This window comes from Acinonyx jubatus, chromosome E4 (genome assembly GCF_027475565.1).
Source record: "Acinonyx jubatus isolate Ajub_Pintada_27869175 chromosome E4, VMU_Ajub_asm_v1.0, whole genome shotgun sequence".
NCBI classification, from domain to species: Eukaryota; Metazoa; Chordata; class Mammalia; order Carnivora; family Felidae; genus Acinonyx; species Acinonyx jubatus.
This window is the reverse complement of record NC_069395.1, coordinates 2,803,018-2,828,183: the sequence shown is the minus strand read 5'-3', so window position 1 is coordinate 2,828,183 and position 25,166 is coordinate 2,803,018. Positions and strand designations below refer to the sequence as shown.

Sequence of the window (25,166 nt, the reverse complement as noted above, 5' to 3'; positions counted from 1 at the left end):
TATTCATCTTATTATACTTCCAAGTTCACAGACATTGCCCGGAGCACGAGTGGTGTTCAGTACAAGCCCAAGTTAGAGAAAGGAGCTGTTGTAGGCACATGGAATGTTGTGCTACAGCAATGCAGATCACTCATACTTCGTCCTCTGTCTGATATCTGCCACTCACAAGAGGATCAAGGGTCACCGAGTCACAGATGTCTTGGGGGTGAAGATGATGGTGATGGTGAGTGCCCTCCACCTTGGTCCATTCTCACTGCTCAGTCCTGGAAAGACACCTCAACTTGGCTGTTACTTCCCCTGAGAATCCTCTCCTGGTTCCCCAGCCCTGGGTTAGATTTCCCTCCTTTTGGACCCTCACAGCGCTTTTCACTCTGTACTGAGCCCTTCGCTGGCTCTTCTGCCTGCCCCCTTCCCATGAAAGCGTACTGACCCTTGCTTACCCCTGGACTCCCAGCACCCGGCCCCCCACGTAAGTTACAGCTAGAGAATCCGTGTGCATTCGTCAGGACATTCCTGTAAACAAACTCTAGCTTCCAGGACCCTCAACGGAAAGTTTGGCAGTGCATTCTCCAGGAAGAGCGAGATGGGCCTATAACTGATTCTGCCGTCCACCTGCTAATCAGATCAAAGTTGGTAGCTTCCTCTGAGAAAATGAGTCAGGCTATTTTCATATGTGTCGGACGGAGCGCGAGCTGTCTTATGATTTGGATGCTTCGTCACATGTGGATGCTCGGCCGGAGGTGGTCCGGCGGAGGCCCCTGAGGTCAGAGAAGCACATTTCGGCCTCAAAGGAGAACCTCTCCTGCTCCGGACCGATTCGAGGACGTCCCTGGATTATGTGATTCACAGCAGGTCTGCAGTCTTGCCTGGCCTCTGGCAGCAGAGAGAGCACGTGTTGCAGGTTCCCTGGAAGGCAGCGGCTGGAAGCTTCTGAGACTAAGACAACGAAAGCTTTGAGGCGCCGTTCACACCACGAAGTCGGAGCGGTACTTATTCTGCTAGACAGTGACTGTCATCACTGAGAGTCTCTGGCCCTGGGTAATGTGCTGCTGGTATTTTAAGAAACATTCCTGTACTTCCTCTTTTCACTTCGCTATCACAGCCGGCCACACTCAGAGGCACCTTGCTCTACTCACTGCCCAGCGCCGGGACCGGCCAGTCCGTCCGTCCCAGAGCATCCCAGAGCACGTGCCGATGCTCCTGTGGGCATCTCTGCTGGTCCTGGGTAAGTGGGCGAGCAGAAGCCTCTGCTCTCGGGGGAACCCGAACCTCTCCGCGAGCAAAAGCCCCCCACCCCCTCTGGGCTGCTGAACAAATGGGTTCTACTCCTATTTCAAAATAGTAGGAAATGAACGAGAGGCGAGGTGTTGATCGAACGGTATGGGGGGGGGGGGTTGGGGAATGATTTCCAAAAGTGTGTTCATCACTTGCTTTTAATTGCCTACAAAAAATTTCCTCCTACTCCCGACGTGGGCCTATTTCGCCACGTAAAATATCCACGGTTAAATTCAGTTACCTCCCTGATCACAGAGGCCCTAAATCCGTGCGAAGGGAACGTGTCCTAAATGTGAGCCGACATAGAAATGAGTTTCTGCCGGGGGGCCTGGGTGGCTCAGTCGGTTAAGCCTCCGGCTTCGGCTCGGGTCATGATCTCGCGGTTCATGTGTTCGAGCCCCACATCGGGCTCTGTGCTGACAGCTCAGAGCCTGGAGCCTGCTTCGGATTCGGTGTCTCCCTCTCTCTCTGCCCCTCCCTTGCTCGTGGGCTCTCTCTCTCTCTCAAAAATAAACAAACATTTAAAAAAATTAATAAAAAGAAAGAAAGAAATGAGTTTCTACTGAGACAGTTATTTCCTTCTCTGAATCTTACAGTCATGCCCTGCTCTGATATTTGCAAGACAGGAAATAAGATGATTTCCCTTGGATTCTCCCCCCCACCCACTCCACCTCTGTACTATTTTTCAATATTGGTCCAAGTGAGGCATTAATGTCCTAGCAGCACAAGCTAATACAAATGACCCGTCGGTCACTTGTACACTAAATATTTGTTAAGCTCATTTCTTGTTCCTAGCTGCTTCTCCAGACCCTAACTAGGGGCAGAGTGATCAGTGAGGCTGGCACATCACGGGAACTTGGTAAACAGTGAACGAGGGGGTATCGTGGGCACGGGGGAGAACACAGGACACAGAGGACACGGTCTCTGTCCCCAAGAGCCGGCACTCTGGTGAGGAACTCAAAGTACAAATGCAAAAGCATTTGGCTTGAAAACAGACCACAAAAATATTCCACGATGACTCCTGAGAGAATGTGTGGTGACAGTCGTTAATTCTCGCTGATGGCAATCGACAATTAATTGCTGAGCCCCGACCACGCCAGATACTTTTCTAACAATACCCCAAGTGTGAGTCTACTCCAAGCTCCTAGCAGTCTGTGAGCTGGAACTGTGATAAATCCCACCTTGCCGATACGGGAGCCAAGGCGCAGAGACGGTCTCTCGCCCTTAAGCTCCATACAGCGGCCGTCAGGGGTCAAGTCCACACTCGCAGGAACCGTGCTGTTAGCCGCGTTAGCCGCACCGCATATCGATTTCCAGTCTCAGCGAGCTGTGATGGCTCACTAGAGCCTAGAGCAGAGTGAGGACCCTGCAGCCCAGAGGCATCCGAGAAGGCTTCAAGGGGGAGTTAGATTTCATCAGGGTGTGACCTGCCTTTTCTGGATACCGAAGGGAAGAGCCCCCAGGCAAGGAGATGGTGAAGCCAGGTCTGAGCAGCAGCCACACCAGGCTCCTGTTTATGTATTTTTTTAAAGGTTTATTTATTTTTGATAGAGAGGAGGAGCAGGGGAGGGGCAGAGAGAGAGGGAGACGGGGGATCTGAAGCGGGTTCTGCACAGTCAGCACAGAGCCCCACGCGGGGCTCGAACCCACAAACCCTGAGATCATGACCTGTGCCGAAGCTGGAGGCTTTGCCACCCGGGCGCCCCGCCAGGCTCACGTTTAAAGGACAGTGACAGCAGCCAGTAATGGAAGACTTACTAATTTCACCCACTGAAACAAGACCACGAGGTCACCTTTATGGTCCCCGTGTTGCCGATGAGGAAGGGGAGGCTTGGGCTTCCGTAGCTCGCCCAGCATCGCACCGCTGAAGTCCAGGCCTTCTTCCGCCTGCGCTCTGGCTGCCACGGTGTCCCCTGACTCCTCCGGGTGGTGGGGCTGGGCACGCCTCTCCTGCCCTCGTTGGAGTGGGGCCCCGGCAGGGGGCTCTCTGGGTGGGAGGGTTCAGCTCCGGCCTCGCGTTGACCTTCACCCTCACCTCTCTTTACAGCTCCAGTCTGTGGACAGCTTGGTAAGTAGGCCCCCTCTTTCTTTCCTCTTTTCCATTTCTAGATATTCTAGTGACCGGCCTCCATCTGGGGTGCTCTTAAGGGGAGACCTGGTCCCCGCATCCCCATCCTGAGGACACAGGCAGGGCAACGTCACCCTGTCCTATGACTCTGACCCGATGAGCCAGAGAGTCATGCTCTCAGGTCATACCTGCCATTGTGTCAGATGAATGGAGGGGGAGGGCTGGGGCGCATGTCACAGAGGTCAAGGAGGGGCGTGCCCGCACCTGATGTGGGGTGCTGGCCGCCCTGACAGGTGCACAGAAGCCTGGGAGGAAAGGTGAGAGGTAGGTTGAGACCTCGGTGAGGGGCACCCAGGATGCAAACATCTCTGCCTCTTCACCTTTCCTGGCCTAACACAGCACCACCCCTACCATGAGCAAGCTCTCCACCCCAAAGTCCAGCAGGCTGTGTAGATGTTTTCCTGGTAACGGCTCAGATCGTGTCGCCTCTGAGCCCCCGCCCTGCTGGTCCGCAGGAAGACCAGGCTTTGGGGGAGCTGTGACCAGGTGTTCTGGTAACCCCCGAAAATCCCTTCAGGACCGCTGAGTTCATCCTGGGGGGCTGGTTGCTGTCATCCGGCCCCAGCCAGCAGGAGCCACGGCCCCCTCATGTACACTGCCCCCTGCGGTTCCTGGGTCTGTGGCCGTCCCCCTCGGTCAGGGGACACAGACCATCTCCCACAAAACCCTGCCTAACTGGGAAGAGATTGTCACTTGGCCAGACTTTGCTAAATGCTCTAGGATGGAGAAGAAAATACACCAAGTATCTCAGATCAGCCACTAGATGTGGTTAAGCTCACTGACTCAGTCCAAACCTCATGAGACCCCGACAAGGTGCGTCTTCTCTGAGCACACAGCAGGGGACAGCTTCCGCGGACCAGTGAGAAACAAGCTGCACACGCCAGCCCAGCGGAAGGTTTCCCTTCCCTCGGGTCCAAGACCCGCCTCCCAGTCCCCCATTCCCATCCCAGATGCTTCCCAGGAACACGGACAGTAGGGGTTTCTATCCATGGTCACTGTGAACATGGAATAATCTGTACGGTCCTCTAAAGAGAGACAGAAAAAGTCTGTGGAGACACAAGAACGTTTGCATCACCAAACAGAACAGCAGCTTTTTCATCTAAAACAAGCATTCCCATTACTCTATAACTTTGCCCCCAACACAGGGAGAGCATCCCCTTTACATTCGGGTGTAACTAAAAGATCTATTTGGGTGTTCTTGCAGACAAAGGTAAGAATGTTTAAAGTCTCCAGCCGCCCTTAAATGTGGACAGTCCTCATGTGAGCGTAAAGGCATTAACGAAAAAGCACGCCTACGGTGATTCCACTTTAAGATTTTACGATAAATTGCATGCCCGCGTGATTGAGATTTTAGTTTTGGAAAATGGAATATTGCACATGGAAATAATCTGGTTTATTTTCTACTTCACCGGATTTAGATTACCACAGGCAATTCTGCAGAACAAAGCTCGAGTCTCATATTGATTTGTTAAACGTGGTAGGGGCCCCAGCTTCAGGCAGCACGACAGGAAGTTGGGGGAGGAGGGAGGTAACCAAAACCGCATGAGAGCTCTCCCCACCCCCTAACCCCCCAGGAAGCTTGGCTCCTTCACCATAGAGGCAAGACCACTCCCAGCGCCCCCCACTGGGGGCAGGGGGTGGGGGTGGGGGGGTCCTCTCCTGGCTCTATTCCCCTGACATCTCCTGACCCAGTACTGGCTGGTAACTGTCCCCAAAGTCATGAATTCCTGCATCTCAGGCAGAATGCGAGAGGTCACTTTGCAATTGTACTTCCTAACACCAGAGGTTAGCCCAACAAACTGCTGGCCCAGGCAGCAGGCCACGAAGGGGAAGGGAGTGTGGGTGGAGGTTTCCAATGGTGAGTAGCATCTCAGGGAAGAAAAACATCTCTTTCCCCTTAAGTGTCTCACTGGGGACTGCCAATTAAACAGACAAAAGACAGATTCGCAGGAGAAAGATCTGTATTCCCTTCTTACCAGGGCGCACAGAAACTGCGAGCCCGGGAGGCGGTTGGGACTTGGGGCTCAGATACTGTCTGAGCAGGGAAAGGGGCCAGGGAGGACACTTCTTGGAAAACGAAGGGCTTTCAGGAAAGACACCCCGGCCCTTTGGAGAGCAGACGGCACTTTAGGGTAGTTTCGTGACGTCTGTTTAGTCCTTGCTGGTAAGAGTCCACTGCTCCTGGTTACTCCTGGGGGGCGATTTATAACGGAGTCCTTCTGGGAGGCAGGTAAGGGTGTTCAGAATAAAAAATATATATGAAATCTACTCTGAAATGCCCTCAGCTCAACATAATTTTTCAGGCCACGGTGGTGTATTCTGGGTCCACTTCAGTGACCAGCCCTCCCAATCTCAAAGGTACGAAACTCAGAAAATAAACACCTAGAGAGGGAAGTGCCTCCGTGGCAGTTTGTTGCTGGGGAAATGTAATTAAAAGCAAAATTTTCTCCCAGTCTAGAAATCTTCTCCACAGAGGTAGCAGAGAAAGAAAACACTTGCTGTTGAAGACAAGTCAAACCAGGGTGCAACGGGCATCTCAGGCCATCCGCTAAGAGGTCACCAGGGCACCAGGGAATCTCGACTCCTGACTCAGCTGAGCAGCCCCTCCTCCCACGGCACACAGGTCCCATGGCCAAATGCTCACTTGTCAGGCACAAGGCCCTGATGGTGCCTTCTGTCCCACACAGTTCATCCGAGCTCTATCTCAGTACCTGGGAAGACCACTGTGCGGGGTAACTGGCTTTTAGCCACCCCAGGAAAGAACGTCTGCATAGTCTGGGGCTGGGGCTGCTGTGTGTGTTGGAGCAGGGAGATGTCTCTGCCCCTAGCTGTCCACATCCCAAAAGGCGATGGCTCCTTCCTGAGCAGGACATTCCCCAGTGGTGAGACTGGCAAGTGTCCAAAGATTCACGTATGCTAGAAAGGAATTCTTAAAGAAAAGGAAGGCAGAGAGAAGTCTTTTCCCTGATTTTCAACGGGGAGAAATCAACTCTTACTGCACACGCTCCAGCTCCTGTGTGTCTGTCGGGGTTCCAAAGATCTTAGGGCCTGATTTCATGCAAGGCCCATATTCCACTGTCAAGAAGCAGATCCTTGAGTCTGGGGAGTGAGAAGCTTCTGGCTCCTGGCACTCATGCTCGGTGTGCCTCTGTCTGAGCATCACTATCCCACACCCACTTCGTGTTTCGGTAAAAATACAACTTCTCCATAATTGCATAATCAACCCCCCAAATTCCTACACTTCCCCCCCCAAGCCCCCGTCGACAGCCCCCACCCCACCACGCAGCCACGCCACACAAAGGCTCCTCTTAGACAGACGGCTGTAACAGGAGGGAGTCAGGAGGGACCGACCGAGGGCCCAGCCCGCATGGCTGCCCTTCCACGGAGGGCGGGGCCGGCTGGGGTCGTCCCCTGGAAGGCCAGCCTGCCCCTACAGACCACAGAGCGGCCACCACACCCCTGGCAAAGGTGAACGCAGCCAGGAAAGCCGAGCCTAGGCAAACCGTGTTCCTCCCGACGGGGGCTTTCCTGGGGATCCCCCCAAGCCTGGTCCTCGGGTCCGTCCCACACAGACGACCGCAGAGGGGACCACAGGCATCCCCATCTCAGGCTCTGTCTCTCTCTTCCTCAGAAGCTGCGTCCAAACCCGTGATTTCCCTCCATCCTCCATGGACCGTCGCCTTCAGAGGAGAGACAGTGACCCTGACCTGCAATGTATTTCACTTCCACGCTCCAGAGAAAATAAAATGGTTCCTTTGGTACCTTGGGAGGAGAATGCTACGCGAAACTCCAGGCAACACCCTGGAGGTCCGTGACTCCGGACAGTACAGATGCCAGACCCAGGACTCACTCCCAAGTGACCAAGTGAACATGATCTTTTCTTCAGGTGAGCAAGCAGGTGAACTACTTAGACCTTTACAAGTTGTTTCGCGTATCCTCGCGCCCTGGGGTGGGCAGACCTGGGGGCCTTCGCTCAGCGCTAACCCTTGACCTCCAACACCGTCATTTCCCAGGGCCCCTCATTGTCTGTAGGTGTTTTTCAAAGGACTGTCGACAGACGTTAGAGTGTCATTTTCTAACACCACTCAGCAGACATCCCTGTGCCTTTACGGGGAGGAAGGAATTCGTTTAGGGGATTGCAAACTGAGGCTGCTTTAGCCCGTGCCCTCAAGGCTGGCCAGCCTCCTGCAAGAGACAAGACAGGGACACAGATGAGTTCGGAGGAGGGGAGTTTCCCCGTCAGGCCTATGTCCCTCCCCCTCCCCCTTCCTGACATCCGTCCCTTCTCTCCTCCCACTGTCCTGCCTCAGGGCGCACCCACTCTCTCCCGGTCCTGCTTTGCCCACTTCACAGACAATGGTCTGGACCACCGCATGGGGACCGCGCAGGGGGACAGGCAGTCAGTCCCTGAGTCACCTTACAGGGGACAGAACTGACCTGTCACGAGCGTCTGAAGAGCGGGAGAATGTCCGCCAGGGACCCCGCTCCCCGTCCCTCGCCCCCGGGGTTTGTGTTTGACAAGCCTGCCACAGAGCAAACCCCAGTGCACGGTGACAGTTTCTAGTCTCTTCCCCGGAATCCCCCCCCCCCCCCCGACTCCCAGTGACTCCCGCTCGGGGCCCGGGTGAGCCGGTCGGGGGTGATCTGTAACCGCGTTCGGCAAAGTCACGGTGCGGCTCACAGTCACGTTAGAATCCTCATGCTGTGGTTCTGCCCCCGAGTGGCGGGGGGTGGGGGGGGGCGGTGTCAAGGTGGTGTGTTTGGGGTTCATTTACGACTTGCCGCTGAAGCAGGTCATACAAACTCGGGAGGGAAGGAGTGGGCCTGGGGCAGGAGGCGAACCCTGCGAGAGAGACAGGAAAAACACAGCCAAGCCTTGCGACCCAAGCTGCACCCAGAGGAGGGGGCGTCCTCAGCACCAAGCCCCTGTCTCTGTGTGGCTTCCAGGCTGGCTTGTGCTCCAGGCTCCACATGGCGTGTTTGAAGGTGACACACTGGTCCTGAGGTGCCAGACGAGGAGTCGAGAGACACTGACCTCTGTGAAGTACATTTGGAACGGAAAAGTCATCTCCGCCTCCAATCAGAGCCAGGACCTTTCGATACCACGAGCCAGTTCAAACAACAGTGGCTTCTACCACTGCACTGGGCGTGTGGACAAAATGCACGCATGGAGGTCAAACACCAAGTCTGTTCGAATTCAAGGTAAACCTTTCATTTCATGCAGATTATCGACTTGCTCAGTGTGTGACGGGGCACCCACACATTGCCGTCCCAACGCTGGGTAACGAGGGACGCGTGTCCCCTGGCAGGCAGAGCCGCGGGGCCCCTGCACTCGAGCTGGGGCGGAAAGAGGGGAAGGCGGGGTCCGCCCGGGTCGTGCCTTGTGTCTGAAGTTCCCCAGGACCCAGCAGCCGAGCCCGCCTGCCCCAGGGCCCCCAGGGCCGCCCTCTGAGACCTCGGTTTCCCTCTTCTCTCTAGAACTGTTTCCACACCCGAAGCTGAAAGTCACCCCCTCCCAGCCCACAGAGGGCAGTTCTGTGAACCTGAGCTGCGAAACTCAGCTGCCTCCAGAGCGGCCGGACACTGTGCTTCATTTCAGCTTCTTCAGGGACCGCAGGGTCGTGCTGTCAGACTGGAGCCGGTCCCCGGAACTGCAGATCACAGCCATCTGGAGACAAGACGCGGGGTCATACACGTGCGGGGCTGCTGCGGCCCAGGGCGTCCACAAGCTCAGCCCCCCGGTGCACGTCTACGTGCGGGGTGAGTGTGGGAGAGCCGCCGGTGGGGTGGGGGTGGGGTGGGGGCTTCCCCTACCCCCACAAACTGCTGCCTTTGCGCTGTGCAGGTGGGGACCGCCTCCTGATGGGGGCGGCTGGCCCTGAGAAGCGAGGTACGGTGATCAAAGAACCACCACCATTTTTCTAAAAACTCAGCCTTCCTTGGGAACCGTAGCGCCTCAGAACGCTAGCGGCCGACTTCGATGCAAGGGTTCGGGAAGACGAATGCGAGCCAGACGACGAGGCGCCCTGCTCCTTACTGAGCCGGCACCTTCTAGAAGGCCAGATCTGGGGCGAACTACGGAGGGGCTGGGCGTAGCCTCTTCCCAAGCAATAGCCACCCAGAGCGGGAGCGCCCGCCCACGAGCGGGACGCACACACGTGCAAAGATCAATACAATCGCCATCTCGTCTTAGGCACCTGAGCAGGGCTCCCAGAGACAGGTGTGGTCCAGCCCAGTGCCAGCCACCGCCTGTCACTGCAGACAGGTCGCGGTCACTTGTCGCCGCAGACGATTCAGGCGGCCGCCAGGACCTCAGACAAAACTCAAACGCTGCTTTCTCTCTCCTGGGACTTCATGTCTCAGGATGGAAACAGGACGTTTAGTGAGGGTCTGGGTCCCAACTGCACAGTCTATGTGCTACAACACCAGCACCTGCTGGCGAGTATATCTTTTTTTTTTAATGTTTATTTATTTTTGCGAGAGAGAGAGGCAGAGCATGAGCAGGGGAGGGGCAGAGAGAGAGGGAGACACAGAATCCGCAGCAGGCTCCAGGCTCCGAGCCGTCCGCCCAGAGCCCGACGCGGGGCTCGAACTCACGAACCTTGAGACCATGACCTGAGCTGAAGTCGGACGCTTAACTGACTGAGCCACCCAGGGACCCCACGCTGACGAGTAGATCTTATCTTAAAGTCACGTAAAGAGTGACCCCGTCCGACACGCCAGCTCCCCCGTGCCCCCAGGTCCTCACCCGCTGTCTCGTGTCCACGCAGGGGTCCCGGTGTCCGGAGTGCTCCTGGAGACCCAGCCCCCGGAGGGCCGGGCACTTGCGGGGGAGCCTCTGGTCCTCACCTGCTCCGCGGCCGAAGGCACAGGGGACACCACGTTCTCCTGGCACCGGGAGGACACGGGGGAGAGTCTGGGGAGGAAACACCGGCGTTCCCAGAGGGCGCAGCTGGAGATCCCTGCGGTCGGCGGGAGCCACGCGGGGGGCTACTTCTGCACGGCCGACAACGGCCACGGCCTTGCCTGCAGCGCGGTCCTGAACGTCACTGTCACAGGTGAGCCGTCCTCTCCAGCGGCCTTACTTAGCATGGCTTCCTCAGGTTGGGGGTGGGCGTGGCCAACGCCGCTGGTGATTCTGCCTCCTCCGGTTCCACTTTGCCATCTTCCACCGAGATACAGTTTCTTCGTGGGAACGTTGATAGGGCACGTGGGGCATGGCCGGCAGGAGCCGTTTCTCGCGAGACGACCGCACGTGCCCGCCCTCTGACCCGTCGCGTGCTGATGTCAAAGAGGCTCGTTAACGGCATCGCAGGGTCGTCCGTGTCAAGGGCACGCGTCTCTCAGGGAGGCATCGGGGCCCATCGCGGCCTCCTGCGGCCCCACAGGACCAGCCATCCTGCAGGCCTGACGGTCTCAGGGCCCAGACTGCAGGGCAGGGGAGGGGACGCAGGCCCGGTCACGTGCGCTCAGGGGACGGGCCTTCCCTTGGGCCCCACCATTGGGCCCCTGTCTCTCTCCCTCTGTCCCCAAGAAGCCACAGCGGCCAGGCTCCCGCCCAGAGTTCCCAACCCCGTCGGCACTGGGCTTTCTCGGGCACCCGACTCGCGCTGATGAGGGTGGACGGGCCTCCACGTCGCTGGGGTCAACGGCAATTCTGTCTCCGTGTCACTCGGCCCGTCACCAGCTCTCGACACAGCTGGCCCCGCCTTCCTTCCGGGACCACGTTCCTCCTTGACTCACCAGACGCGCTCTGTCCCCTGCCCGCGGCCAGACACGGGGTCTAGGCTTCCCTCACCGGGTCCTCCCATCTCTCTGGGCCTCTGTCCTCCGTCCTCCCTCCGTGCCCACTGTCTGCACTGTCTCACCCTGTCTCACGACTTTAAATTTTTTTTTTTTACATTTATTTATTTTTGAGAAGCAGAGTGCGATGAAGCGTGAGCGGGGGAGGGGCAGGGAGAGAGGGAGACACAGAATCGGAAGCAGGCTCCAGGCTCCGAGCCGTCAGCACAGAGCCCGACGCGGGGCTCGAACCCACAGACCGTGAGATCATGACCTGAGCCGAAGTCAGATGCTCAACCGACTGAGCCACCCAGGCGCCCCCCACCCTGTCTCGTGACTTTAAATGCACCTCGGACTTCTATTTACCCACGACTCCCACACCCCCGACAGCTGAGACCTCTCACGCGTCCAGCGCTCAATCCAGATGTTCCACAGGAAGGACTCGTCTGCATCTTCAAACTGAATTCATCCCAAGTTTTGGTTTTGCCCCCCGAACCAATGGCTCCTGCTTTGCCGCATCGCCAGGGACATCGAGCCCCACCCTCCTCCTTGCTGAGGCCAAAACTCAGGCCTGCCTTTTGTTCCGTCTTGCGCACCTAGGCCACCTGCGCGTCTCATCCAGCTGGCTTTTCAGGATAGGCCGGGATCTGAGCCATTCCCAGCACCTCCCCTGCCCCCACCTGACCCGAGCCGCCAGTATTCCCTCCCTGCGTCATTGCGGCAACGCCCCCACGGGCCTTCTGCGTCCGCATTTGCTCTCCACAGCCCCTTCCCTGCGCAGCATCCCAAGGAGCCTGTACCTCACGTTGCTCTTCCGTACAAAGCCCCGTCCGCTGGCTTCCCGTCTCCTTCAGGGTGACGGCCATCGTCCACCAGGTCCCGCGGCTCTGCAGGACCTGGTCTCCCTCCTCCCTCCCCTCACTTCCTCCACTCCAGCCACCGCGGCCCCCTGTCTCTTCCTCAAGCCGTCCAGTCGTATTCCTGCCTCAGGGCCTTTGCACTGCTCTTCGTGATAGCCTCATACTCACCCCTCACCTCCCCCAGTGAGACCTTTCCAGTGAGACGTGCCCAGACCACCCTGGCCCTTCCTCCCCAGGGCCCCCGTGTCGTTCCTCAAAGCACTTAGCCCCACCAGCCCTGCCGTGTCTCTCTGTCCCTCCCACTGCTCCCATACTAGCCTCCCGAAGGCAGGTCTGTATTCTGACCGCTCTTGTATCCCAGGTGCCAGGACCAGGGCTTGGCCCACAGCAGGCATTCGATAAACACCTACTGAGAGAATGAATGTTACACACACGGTTATACTGACCGCAGCAACTATCCCGGAAGGTGAAGATGGCGCTGGTGTCTCCATTCTACCGAAAAGAACTCTGAGGCTCAGAAAGGTGTGGCAATTCGTGTAAGGTCACAAAGCTCACACCTGCACTCAATCACATAGCTGCGAGAGGCGGAGGGCAAGGTCAGAAGTCCTCCGAGGAAGTCCCCGCCGTCAGCCACACTGAACGGGCCCAGAGCGGTCGGCCCTGACACAGCCGTGGACCGAGCAGGTGGCTCAGGGGCTGTGGGACGGGGGGCTGCTGTGGGGGCCGCCCGGCTGCCGTGCAGTTTCCCTTCAGCTCCCTCGGGGCAAGTCCTGTGATCACGGGGGCCCTCCCTGGTCAGGTCTTCCCACACACAGGTGCCACGGGAGCGTCCGCCTCTCACTCTGGAAATTTCTCAGCGAACGCTGTGAGTGGGTGTGGTCCCAGCACAGATGGGCAGAGACCGAGCCTGGTGTCACGCTCGTGGCATTTCTAGAGGGAGAAGAGGCTAGCACAGTCGGAAGCCACCAAGGGGCGCCCCCCAGAAGATGATGCGCCGGCCCTGAACCCCAGAAAGGCTCTGCAAGCGGGAGGGCGGCCTCTGGGGAAAGCGCTCTTGTACCGAAACAGGTGTCCTCGGGGAGCCCAAAGGCGACACTCCCTGAAGTGGGCAGGAGAGAGACTGCTGGAAACTCAGAGCTGAGTGTGAACATGTTCCTCTTCCTTCCGGAGGTTAAGGTCAGTACAAGGGACCTGTGTCCTTGCCCACGCGTGCCGTCGCACCGGCGTGCACGACTCTAACGGGTGTCATCCTCCGCTCTCACGGAGTAAGCAGACGTCGAGGGTTCGGTTGGCCAATGACAGAGAGGGGATTTCTCACAAAATCTTTTAAATTCGTGGGCCTTATTGCAAAACCTCTGTGCGCAGAAACGGGAGAGCTTCCGGCAGCAGAGAATTTCTGGCAGTCTGCGCTCATGTGGTTTCCCCCACAGGAATGCATTTCTCACCAGCCCAGAGGCCGGAAGTCTGAGATCAGGATGCCTGACTGGTCGGGTGCCGGGAGAGCCCTCTCCCCCGCCTTGCAGACAGCGGCCTTCCTGGAGCACCTGTGTCCTCACATGGCAGAGAGGGGTGATGGGGGCGGGGGTGTCTCGGGTGTCTCTTCTTGTAAGGACACTAATCCCATCATGGGGCCCCCCCAGACCTCACCTAAACCTGATGACCCCCCCAAAGGCTCCATCCCCAAAACGGTCACACTGGGACTCCAGGCTTCTTCAGTATGTGAATCTTGGGGGAGACACAATTCAGTCTGTAGAATGGGCTGAAGGTGGCCGGGGTGATGCTGTGTGGGAGCAGACCTAACTTGTGGGGACGTCCCCTGAACGGATCGGAAGGTAGCACGAGGTTCCCAAGGGCCTGGGGCGTAGCGTGAGGGTGCCAGATGAGACCTAACACTTGCCTGGACGCCACCCGCCACATCGGGAAGCATTCAGAGCGCTTCACGTATGTCAACAATACACCAACAACAGCGGAAAAGGAAACTGAGGTACAGGGAGATGAAATAATTGTCTGTGGCCACACGGCCGGAGGAGCCAGGATCTTAACCCACCGATCCAGTTGTGGAGTCTACACCTCCCTCTCTCTTCTCCCACCTGTGTTGAGACAGAATTGGCATAATTGGTGGTACATATATGATGATATATACAACATGATGACGTGCTCTATCACGTGGGACGACTGCCACAACGGGCGGGTTAACACTCCACCACCTCACACCAGCATCGTGTGCGCACGGGTGTGCGTGGGGAGGACATTTAGGACCTGCTCTCGGCAACTATCACGTGCGCGGCGCGGTGTCCCGAACTGTAGCGACCACGCTGTGCGTTACACGCCCCGCACTGGCTCCTCCCATGACCGGAAGGTTGTGCCCTTTGACTAACATCCACCATCTTGCTCTCCCCCCAGAGCCCCTGGCCACCCCAGTTGCTCTGTTTCTACGACTCTGGCGTTTCTAGATTCCACATCTAAGTGAGCTCCTACAGTATTTGTCTTTCTGTCTGACTTATTTCACTTAACATAATACTCTCAAGTCTCCTCCATGTTGCTGCTAATGGCAGGGTATCTTTTTTATGGCTAATAGTGCATCGTATATATGATGGAATACTATATATAATATATGCGGTGAAATATATGTATGATGGAATATTATATATATAATATATGGTGAGATATTATATATGATGGAATATTATATATATATGATGGAGTATCATATACATTATATATGACAGAATATTATGTATAGAATATATATGATGGCATATTATATATATTATATATGATGGCATATTATATATATTATATATGATGGAATATATATATGATGGAATATTTTATATATATGATGGAATATCGTATACATTATATATGATGGAATATTATATATATTATGTGATGGAATATTATAATACATATGGTGGAATATTACATGTATGATGGAATATTATATATAATATATGATTGAATATTATATATAATATATTGAATATTATATATATAATATATTATGGAATATCACATACATTATATATGATGGAATATTATGTATATAATGTATATGATGGAACATTATATATTATATATGTGATGGAATATTATATATAATGTATGTGATGGAATACACATCATATATATATAATAATGACATATACCATATTTTCTTTGTCCAGTTGTTTGTTAATAGACGCTGAGGTATTGTCCTGTCCTGACTACTATAAATAATGCTGTCAAGAACACGGGGAGACAGATGTCTCCTCCAGATAGTAATTTCATTGTCTTCAAATGCATAGCTGTAAGTGAGATTGCTGGATCACATAGTAGTTCTGTTTTTTAATTTTTTAAGGAACCTCCATACTGTTCTCCACAGTGGCTGCACCACCTCGTATTCCCACGAACAGCGCATGTGGGTTTTCTCCACATCCTTGCCGACACTTGCTACTTCTTGTCTTTCTGATCATAGCCATTCTGACAGGCGTGAGTCGGTATCTCCTTGTGGTTTTGATTTGCATTTCCCTGTTGATGAGGGATGCTGAGCCCCTTTTCATGTACCTGTTGACCAGTCAGATACCTTCTTTGGAAATCTTTGCATCCATATGCATCAGGGATATCGCTCTGTACTTTTCTCCTAGCGTCCTTAGATCTGACTGGTGTCAGGGTGATGTTGGCCTCATAAAATAGTTTGGAAGTGCTCACTCTTCTTCGGTTTGGGGAAAGACTTTGAATGGATTGGAGTTAAAATTCTTCTTTAAACGCTTGGTAGAATTCACCGGGGACACCATCTGGCCCTGGGCTTTCTTCATTGGGTGGGTTTTATTATTGACTCAATCTCCTCACTCATTACTGGTCTGTCCAGTCTTCATGAATCAGTCCTGACAGGTGGTATGTTTTTAGGAATTAGCCCATTTCTTCTAGACTGTTGGAGGTGATGGAGCGCAACTGTTCTGTGCCTTTCAAACTAAAACATATTTCAACTCCTTTCCCCAGAGGAGCCATTTCTTCTAGGAAATGGGGTTATCAGGGAGGGGAAAGACTTGCTCTCTGCTCGTTAAATCTGGAACTCTAGGTACCCTAGGCATGGCTGATTCTGATTGGGCACAGGTGGATGCCCAGGCGGGCAATGGGGAAAGACTCACTCTAGGACACACAGCCAAGCTGCTGTGTCCCTGGATTGCTCCCTGGCATTCCACTCCTCTGGTTTAGCTGTCATGGTGGGGGGCGGCTGGCAACTCCCCATGAACACCGTTTGCAGGCAGAATCACTCATAGGTGTGTTGATTTTGTCAGGAAGGGAAAGCATAGAGACGGAAATGCCACCAATGGCCGGTGGCCCTGGGTGCTGAGTGCCTACCTTGTGGCAGGAACCACAGACACAGAGTGCCATGTAGTTAAGTGGGAATCATAATTAACGTTGCTGTGGTTCTGGTATGTGAATGTTCTCTGTGTAATCCTGTGGCATCCGAAGTCTGAATCTGGCTTCTGTCAGGACCAAGAATCTGCATGCAAACACTGCCACCCCCACCGACTCTTTGCCCCTCTAGTCTGGGTTTGCTTTTTAGCCCTTACCGTCACCAGACATGTTATAAATGTATTTGTTTATTGTCTGCCTCCCCTCCCTGGACTGTAAGTTCCATGAGGGCAGGGACCTCGCAGTCCTGTTCACTGTTCTATCCTCAAGGCCTGGCACATGGCAGGACTCAATAAATGGCTACCGAATGAATGAATGAGTGAATGAGTGAATGAATGCATCAGCCACATGAAATCTCTTGAATGAGGACAATGGATCCAATGGAAAAGTCAGAAACCCCTGACAACTGAGTTTATTGCTTCCTTCGGCTTCTCTCCTCCCCTTCAGCGCTTCTAGGAGGAGCGAGGCAGTGCTGTTTCCCTCTGGCGTCCCAGCGTGGTTTTAATGGCGAGCCATGTCGGAGCTGCTCCTGGTTCCCCGAGTGCCCGTCAGCAGTGATATGTGCTCTCTTTCTCAGCGGGCTGCCGAACCAGCCTCATGTGGCATCTTCCCGGGTGGCCGGGGCCAATTCCCAAGAGGCCAGAGTACAAGAATACGGACTATCCAGAGAGAGGGTCCCCTCAAGTGCTAATCTGGAGCTGGTGTCTGTGGGTGAGCGGAGGGAGCTGGCTGCGTTCTCCCCTCTGCCCTGGCCCCCCAGACCCTCAGCCTGGAGCCTCCTACCGGAGCGCAGGGTCCCGTCCCGCCCCTCAGGCTGCCTCCTGTGTGCACCGGCCCGGGCCTAGCCCTGGTCAGCTAGGTTCCTCTCTCCCTCCAGGGCTCAGGACCCCAGCCGAGCTGAGGAAAGTTCCAGGATGTCCTGGCCCTCTCTCCCCGGGGCTCATGCAGGCTCTCCCCCCTCAGGCACTCCAGGGAACAGAATGGGCCTCATTGCTGCAGGACCCACTGGGGGACTGCTCAGCATTCTTCTCCTGGCTGCAGGCCTGCTGATTTACCGCCGGCACCAGAGGAAGTCAGGTTTGTGTTCTCTCTTACCCGCTGCTAGAGGCCAAGCCCTGTCCCTGCCGAGCACCCCGCTCCCTGGAGCACCCACCATTCTCCCCCCTCACCGCCCTCAACACCCACAGACATACACCCTCCGCCTGAGGTGTGAACAGGTGCTGTGGTTGAGGGTTGCTTGCAGCTGGCCGGGTTCTCTAAGTCTCGAGTGAAAGGTAGGAAGGAAGTAAACTTCTTAATGTCAAGTTCCAAAAACTTAATACGGACGGTTTCCCCGGGCAGTTTTTTGGCTCAAATGGTCAGTCAGCTACACACCGCAGCCCATCTGAATCCCCCACAAATGGGCGTTCAAGAGACACCAAAGGGCTGTGAGAAGGGAGGCTGGCTAATCTCTATCCTCCTTCCTCCCTGGAGACTTCCCGTGTCAAAGCCTGAAGCTGCCGTCCTGTGCTCCGAGGGCTGGGCTCTCCATGGCCAGCCCACCCTCCTCCCCTCCTCCCCTCCCCAGGGGGGAGCCAGAGGCTTCTGCCTTAGTCCCATCAGGATAGTTCAGATGCGAGAGAGCCTAGTGTGGAAGACAGGCCCAGAAGCTATTTCAGCTCTAGTACAACCACCCTCCAACTCGGCCTCTTAATCTAATCAGCTCGGTTCAACCCACCACGTTGTTCTCAGCACCATCCATGTGGCTGCATGGGCCGCTTTGGATCTGGACCACGAGCCTCCTTAGCAGGCCTGAGTCGGAGCCCGAGACTCCTCTGGGCATGAGCACGGATGCTCCGTGACATCCCCTCACTGCTCTGCAAGAGAGACCGTTTGGTCCCCGGCAGTATTCCTTGAGGTGTATCATCTCTGCCTTGAACCCTCGTCAAGTCTCAGACGATTGCATATTCGGCCCAGGAACGTATAGCCCTATCCCCAGCAAGCTACGCGCTTTGTTCAGTCCTTTTGCAGATCATTTTCCTAAAAGTCCAGGACCGGGTGCGTGGTCTCAATGGACTTTTTCTGATGGCCTCTCTAAGCCAGTTTCCCTTCATGAAGCTTTTGGGAAGGAGCGCCCTCTGCTGACACAAATGTGCCTTTGCTTTGTTTTGCAGGAGATGGTTCTCCAGGAAACACAACCAGGTGAGGCCTCAGGCTTCCGGTCTTCCAAGAATAGACTATGCAGGACTGTGGTTTTACAAAATTAGCTCACGTGGTGTCTTCCTGCCCCTGTGGCTAGGTGCCCACGTTTTCACATCCCCGGAAATGAGCAAAATCACAACTTCTAGAACCTTCTAATAGTTCGTATTATGGATTTTGCATGTATTTAGATCCATTTATTTGAAATGTATCCATTCACTCAAATGGGTAATACCAAAGATTTTAGGTTTTCTAGGTGGGCGCAGAATATTTCTGGAGCAGACAAGACTCTGGTCAGGCAACGTGTTGCTGTAAATATGTGCACAACTGTTCCAGCTTTCAGGGAAGTCTCACATGTGCACGTGTACTCATCAGACTTTGTGTCTTTAACTTGGGTTTGGAAAATCTGGTTCTTCTACCTACACGTCTCAGTCTTGGGTTATAGCCAGTGACTGGGAGCACAGACTGTGTCTAATTCCTTCTGGAATTGTCCGGGTAAGACCGTGTGAAGACACTTAGTCAACACCTCCTGGTGATGAGGCGAGGCTTTTTTAGCCAATTGAGTGTGACCGTTCTGTCTATGGGATGGTTGTTACAATGATGTCAGACACTGGCCAGCCTTGTCCCCAAAAGTCTGCCCATACTGTGGTCCTAGGGTTTCTTTCAAAAGAACAGTCCGGCTCTATATGGACCTACTGAAGGTCCAGTTAAACCATTCCTGGTCTCTGGTCCCCTGCCATCTGCTGATTCCCCTCTCCTCTTCCCCGCCCCGCCATGCCCCTTCCTCTCTGGGTCCCTGGCCCCCGCTGTCCGCCGATGTCCCCCATGCCCCTTCTTCTCTGGCCATCCTGCTGCTGTGCATCTTATGATGTTCCAGGGATGATCATGTGTTTCCATGTGTCACAGGAGCTCTCCCACCACAGGCCCAGGACAGGCCCCCCATGGCAGGTGCCAGGGACAGAAAGACAGCCCAGTGGAGCTCCAGCATTTGTACGGCAATGGTGAGGAGTCCCCGTAGGGAAGCTGCTCCCGCCTGAGCCCGGGAAAGATAATGTGCTGGATGCCTGGAGAAAGCCCTGGTGTCCTTACGGCATCCCCAACCCAGACGCCGTGAGAAATCACTGCTTCATTCTGTGTCCAAGAAGCGTGGGGAGGAAGCTTAGGAAGAAACCTGTGTAGCACATAACCACTGACGGCAGCAGCCTTGAAAGTGCCATTTCTCCTTTCCAGGGAGTCTCGGAGAGGGACACTTGGTATATTCTGAGATCCAGACTATTCGACCGGGGCAAGAAGGGGAAGGTAAGTCACTGGGGAAGATCCTGGTTGCAAACTATACTCCTTCATGCAACATGTGTTTACTGAGTACCCCCTACGTGCTAGGCGCCGCAGTGAGTACACGGAGTCGATCGGCAGACAAGGCAGGTGGAAATCCCTGTAGGCGGAGCTTAGATTCCAAAGAGAGAAGACAGACTCCAAAAGATGCTTCGTGTATCTCCTGACGATCAGATCCTTCTGATCGATATTGTGACCGTGAAGGCGGACGTCTGAAAATTTCCCTGAAGTAATGAATTAAGTATTTAAGTAATGAGGTTTACAAGCCACCTGCTATGTGGTGAGACGTGTGTAGATACACGTTCACATAACGTATATAAATATAGACACATATGTTCGGTTCATTCATATAAACAGCCCCATGTAGCCAATATACAGAACAAGCAGGACTGAGGACTTAATTACAAAAATGTGTTTCCCCACTGTTTCTTGAAACTTTGCTCTGCGGGAGATCTTCCCACATGCTCAGGGTGAACATTTTGGCAGCAAAGGCTTTTCAGTACACTCTCCATTCTCGTAGGTAACAGACAGCAGGTGGACACAGCATGTCACAGTGTCAAGTCAGCAGCTAGAATATCCAGTTCGAGATGTTCATCAAAACTTAGCCTTCTGCTAGTTCAGGCAAACTTCAGAACGGGAGCTGGTGGCAGTGAGAGGGCAGGGTGGAGTTGGCCTCTCTGTTTCTGTGGCTGCTCTCCCTTCAGCATCCTGGAGGGTGCTGGGGACCTGGGTGGGAAAGGACTCGCCCGGCTGGTGCTTGGGAGCTGGCGTCCACCTGTCTGGCAACAGGTGCAGAAGAAGGCCGTTCCTTGAGAGGTGAGTGAGTGCTGTCTTCTGACTTCCCGCCTGACACTCCTTCCTGCTGCTCCTTGGTACAGCGGCCATCTCTAATCCAGCAGTTTTTGTGACCCTTCAATGGCCTCATCCCCACCCGCTCGCATCCAGCTTCCCACCGTTGGAGTCCTTTGGGAGCCGTGGGCCCTGCTGGGCTGGGGCTCCATGGCTGCACTCCCGTCTTCTGTCCAAGCTGGACACATCCGTCCATGGGGACACCTAAGGATAGGTGACAGATAGTCAATTAATTTTAACAAGTCTATCCAGTCCCAGACCCACCACCACCATCAGGACATAGAACACTCCCAACACCCCTCCTGCCCCTTTGCAGATAACTTTTCCAGCTCTGCCCCAGCCACCAATGGCCCACTTTCTGTCCCTGGAGTTTTGCTTTTCTATAATTTCATGTAAATGAAATCATATGCAATGTAGTCTCTTTGGCCTCTTTCCCATAACATAATGTTTTGCAACTCATCCATATTCTAGCATATTATAAGTAGTTCACTGCTACTTTTTTTGATGTGGAAAAAGCTGTACATATTTAATGTATACAACTGGACGATTTGAGGACAAGTATATGCCAGCGAAGCCATCACCATCCTCAAGGCCACAAGCATGGGTAGTATCTCCTAACATTTTATTCCACCCATTCTTATTTTTTATTATGATCATTACTATCATCATCATGATTATTATGTGTGTGTGTGTGGTTAGGACACTTAACACAGATCTACCCTCTTAGCAAATCGTAAGTATGCAATACACTATCGCCAGCTACAGGCACAGTGCTCCCTAGTGAATCCACAGAACTCACTCATCCTATGTAACTTAAACCCTGTACCCTTTGACCATTCCTTCTGTTCCCCCTCCCACAGCCCCTGGGTACCACTATCCTACCGTCTGTTTCTATGAGCTTGACTATTTCAGATTCTGCACATAAAGTGAGCACGTGCAGGATTTTTCTTTCTGTGTCTGGCTTCGTTTACTTAGCCCAGCAACGTCCAGGTCCACCCATGGTGTCAAAATGTCAGGATTTCCTTCTTTGTTACGGACAAATTATATTCCAGTGTGTGTGTGTGTGTGTGTGTGTGTGTGTGTGTGTGTGTGTGACATATTCTTTACCTATTCATCTGTTCGGGGACACTTAGGTGGTTCCCATGTCTTGACTACCGTGAATAATGCTGTAGCAAACACGGGGTGTAGCTATCTCTTCAGGATCCTGATTTTTAATTCCTTTGGGTGCATACCCAGAAATGGGATTGTTGGATCATATGGTAGTTCTATTTGTAATTTTTTGAGGACCCTCCATATTGTCTTCCACAGTGGCTGCACCAACTTACATCTCCACCAACAGGGCACAAGGGCTACCTTTTCTCCTCTTCCTCCCCAACACTTGTTAGCTCTTGCCCTTGTGATGACAGCCATCCTAACAGGTGTGAGGTGACATCTCATGGTGGCTTTTATTTGTATTTCTCTAATGACCAGTGATGTTGCATAGTACCTTTCCAGCATCTGCTGGCCATCTGTCTTTGGAGAAATGTATATTCAGGTCTTTTGCCCGTTTTTAGTTGAGGCAGTAGTGGGAGGGTTCTGGCTATTGAGTTCCCTGTGTTCCTTATATATTTTGGATACTAACCCCTTATCAGATATACAGCGAGCACATATTTTCTCCCACTTCATAGGTGGCTTTTCCAAATACAGCAGCTCACTTGCAAATTAAAATCCCCTATATCTTCGTAGTAGAAATCTCCACTGTAGTCTAATCTTGCACTTGTGTTACAAATGGCATCAGGGCCTTCCCAAGATCACAAATCCAGCAAAAGACGAACCGAAGACCAAGTCTTCTGTCTTGCTGCAAGATCTCCTGCTTATAGAGCCTATCACCGTCCTTGACCGACACTGACCACCTGCCTTGTCCATCACTTGGCTTTCTCAGCCGCCCCATGAGTCAGGACCCTTCGAGAGGCAGAATCAGAACTGCCTCCAAGTTGTTGGGGTTAATTGAATGCGGCTTCTAGAATTACCTTGATCACGTACTGTTGTTCACACTCTTTAACGGATTTGTCGGAACACCACTGAAGCTGAGCACTATGTTGGTGGACAACTTCTATCTCAGGCACTTTATTTACTAATGATCTGTAGCAAGACTTCTTCCCCAGTTCCCCGAGGTTTGCATGAAACCCCTAAAATGGTACACGTAGTTCGACACGTACGACTATAATTCTGGGAAGAGAGAACCTAGGTTCTATCACATCGTTAAGAAGATCTGTAACCCTGAAAGGTCGATGGTAAGAACACAGTGATAAAGAGAAGCCTCAATTGTCCCAGAAGCATTTTTTTTTTTTTTTTTTAGGCTCTGTCTCCATACATCACTATGTGGCTATGGTGCTTCCATCCAGTTCTCTGAGACTCTTAATTCCCAACACGTAGGATCTGGCAAATGCCCTCAGCTAAACCTCCCTCTCACTGCAGCTCCCTTTCTGCAGAACCGTGGAGATAAAGCTAAGGACGAGAACCCGTTAACGTGACAGAGGGTTTTCCCGTGGGCACGCACGTGAAGCGCTCTCATGGGAACCCGCCGAGCAGTCAGGGGGGTACTCTGAGGTTGGAGTCAGGAGGAGGTGCTGTTAGCTAAGAGAGGCAAAGATTAAAGCAGAGAGAAATTCTGTGTTGACACGTGGTAAAGGCAGGAAGCAAGGTTTCTTGGCGTGGTCGTGAGGAAGGACCTTACAGATCAATGGAGATTACAGACAGCTTGCAGAGGGCTGGGCTACGAAACGGTAAGACAGAAAACAACCTGTGCTGTGGGGCACATTGGGGGTCGGGGGTGGGGGGGAAGCAGAAGCACCGGTGCAAAGGGTTCAGTGGCTCCCAGCCTCTGGGGGGAAAGCTCGCAGCCTGGGTTGAGCGGGTCGGGAGGCCCGTAGTTCAGTGAGTGCCTTTCCCTCCACAGCCAGTGCCTCTGGAGCGTCCCTAGAGGACAAGGTAAGTGTCCGTCCCTGCCTGTTTTCCCTTCCACCACTCCCCACAGCCCCATCCTCTCTCCCTGTTCCCGAATCTCCTTCCTCTTCTTTCCACCCCAGCATGCCGCAGTTGTCTACTCCTCGGTGAAGACACAGCTCCAAGGGGACTCTGCCGGAAAGGCCAGGTCTCAGCATGAAGATGCCATGGACAGTTACGAGAATGTCCCACCTGTGTGACTCATCCTTGCCCCGAAGCCCCAGCTCAGTGTAGTCCTCAGGGTCCCGGGAGTGACCAGCTGGTCCCAACTGCCCACGTGCTTTCACATCCACGACTCCTGATTCACCGTCTCTGAACTGGTGATGGGGCGGCCGCTGAAAGACTTGCTCAGGTGACCAGGATCACGGGTAAGAGAAGACCCTGGACCCCTGCTCGGAGCCTAATGTCATGGGCTCCCCACGGTCCCGTTTAGGGAAAAGGAAGAAGGGTGGAGAAGCACTCCTGTTCAAAAACAGAAGCACAGGTTTTGGTGACTTGGGATTTGCACAAAGGCACGCCTGAGTGACTCAGGTCTCTGCTCAATGCGTCCCCAACAACTGTCCCACTTGGGGTCATCTGCATCGGTTGGCTTAACCATGCGCAGTGCCCAGGTCCTTCCCACACCAAGCCCAGGGCCACCTCTCCTGCCTACACTGCTTACAGTCAGGATTGCGCTGTAGACAAAAGAATCCACACCACTAGTTTGCAGAGAAAAGAATTTAAATAGGGTATTAATTAATTAATTGGGGTATTAAGAAGCAGGCTCTAGGCTGAGCTTCCAAAAGCAAAGGTAATTATGTTAATGTTATTTAAGACAAAGATTTTTCACACTAGAGAAAAAAATACAAAAACAAAATTAATAACCCTACAAACCCTAATTGGAAATATCCGCAGAAGTTGATATCAAGCTCTTTTTAAAAAAGATATTTATTTCCTAGGTCTGTCCACTGAAAAGGCCTAGAAATAATTAGCAACCCAACAGCAGTGAGCATCCCTCCCATAGGCTATGCTTTCCAAACACAATTTCCCACCCAAGGGTACTGGGCTGTCTTTCTTGCAGGAGGCATGTCTTTAGTTACCGAATAGTTGATATGAGAATAAGTAATTCTTCCAATAAATGAAGAAGGAATGAAAGGCACAGAAAACCACTCTTTTGACGGCAAATTTCATGGAACACCCACTGATTAGGTTAGCATCAAAAACCAGACAGCCTAACACTCTGTGCCTCCTGATGGAAGTATTCAATGTCACCTACAAAGTACTCATGCCCAAGATATCAAAATTGAATCCAATCAAGTTTCTAGATCCAACAACCAGCTGACAGGAAATACGAGGGGCTACAGCAATCAATAAAATCCACGCTGTGGAAAAATCTA

The 25,166-nt window shown here is 53.4% G+C and overlaps 1 protein-coding gene and 1 long non-coding RNA gene across 3 annotated transcripts; one reads left to right on the top strand and one right to left on the bottom strand.

Annotated features, from left to right (window-relative positions):
- Window positions 1-662: 662 nt before the first annotated feature.
- On the top strand, window positions 663-25,166 carry FCRL4 (Fc receptor like 4). Of its 2 annotated transcripts, XM_053208900.1 has the most exons (13): window positions 663-1,225; window positions 3,323-3,343; window positions 7,035-7,289; window positions 8,351-8,605; window positions 8,882-9,163; window positions 10,174-10,461; window positions 16,894-17,157; window positions 17,410-17,523; window positions 18,600-18,627; window positions 19,531-19,625; window positions 19,855-19,923; window positions 23,744-23,775; window positions 23,874-25,166. In XM_053208900.1, the coding sequence occupies exons 1-13, from the start codon at window positions 1,042-1,044 to the stop codon at window positions 23,988-23,990; spliced, it is 2,004 nt and encodes a 667-aa protein (XP_053064875.1). In that variant the 5' UTR covers window positions 663-1,041; the 3' UTR covers window positions 23,991-25,166. The 2 variants fall into 2 exon arrangements, with proteins under 2 accessions (XP_053064875.1, XP_014937236.3); XM_015081750.3 differs by lacking the exon at window positions 16,894-17,157 and having other exon boundaries at window positions 667-1,225.
- On the bottom strand, window positions 8,348-11,857 carry LOC113596189 (uncharacterized). The gene is made up of 2 exons (XR_008292983.1): window positions 10,152-11,857; window positions 8,348-9,071 (listed from the first exon to the last, which is right to left on the bottom strand). It is a non-coding gene; the product is annotated as an uncharacterized LOC113596189 (long non-coding RNA).

Bases quoted from the DNA above. Each gene is read 5' to 3' on its own strand.
- FCRL4 (XM_053208900.1), top strand. From the start codon at position 1,042: ATGTGCTGCTGGTATTTTAAGAAACATTCCTGTACTTCCTCTTTTCAC. The intron at 10,462-16,893 runs GTGAGCCGTCCT...CCTCCCCTTCAG, and splicing joins CCTGAACGTCACTGTCACAG to CGCTTCTAGGAGGAGCGAGG. The intron at 17,524-18,599 runs GTTTGTGTTCTC...TTTGTTTTGCAG, and splicing joins CCGGCACCAGAGGAAGTCAG to GAGATGGTTCTCCAGGAAAC.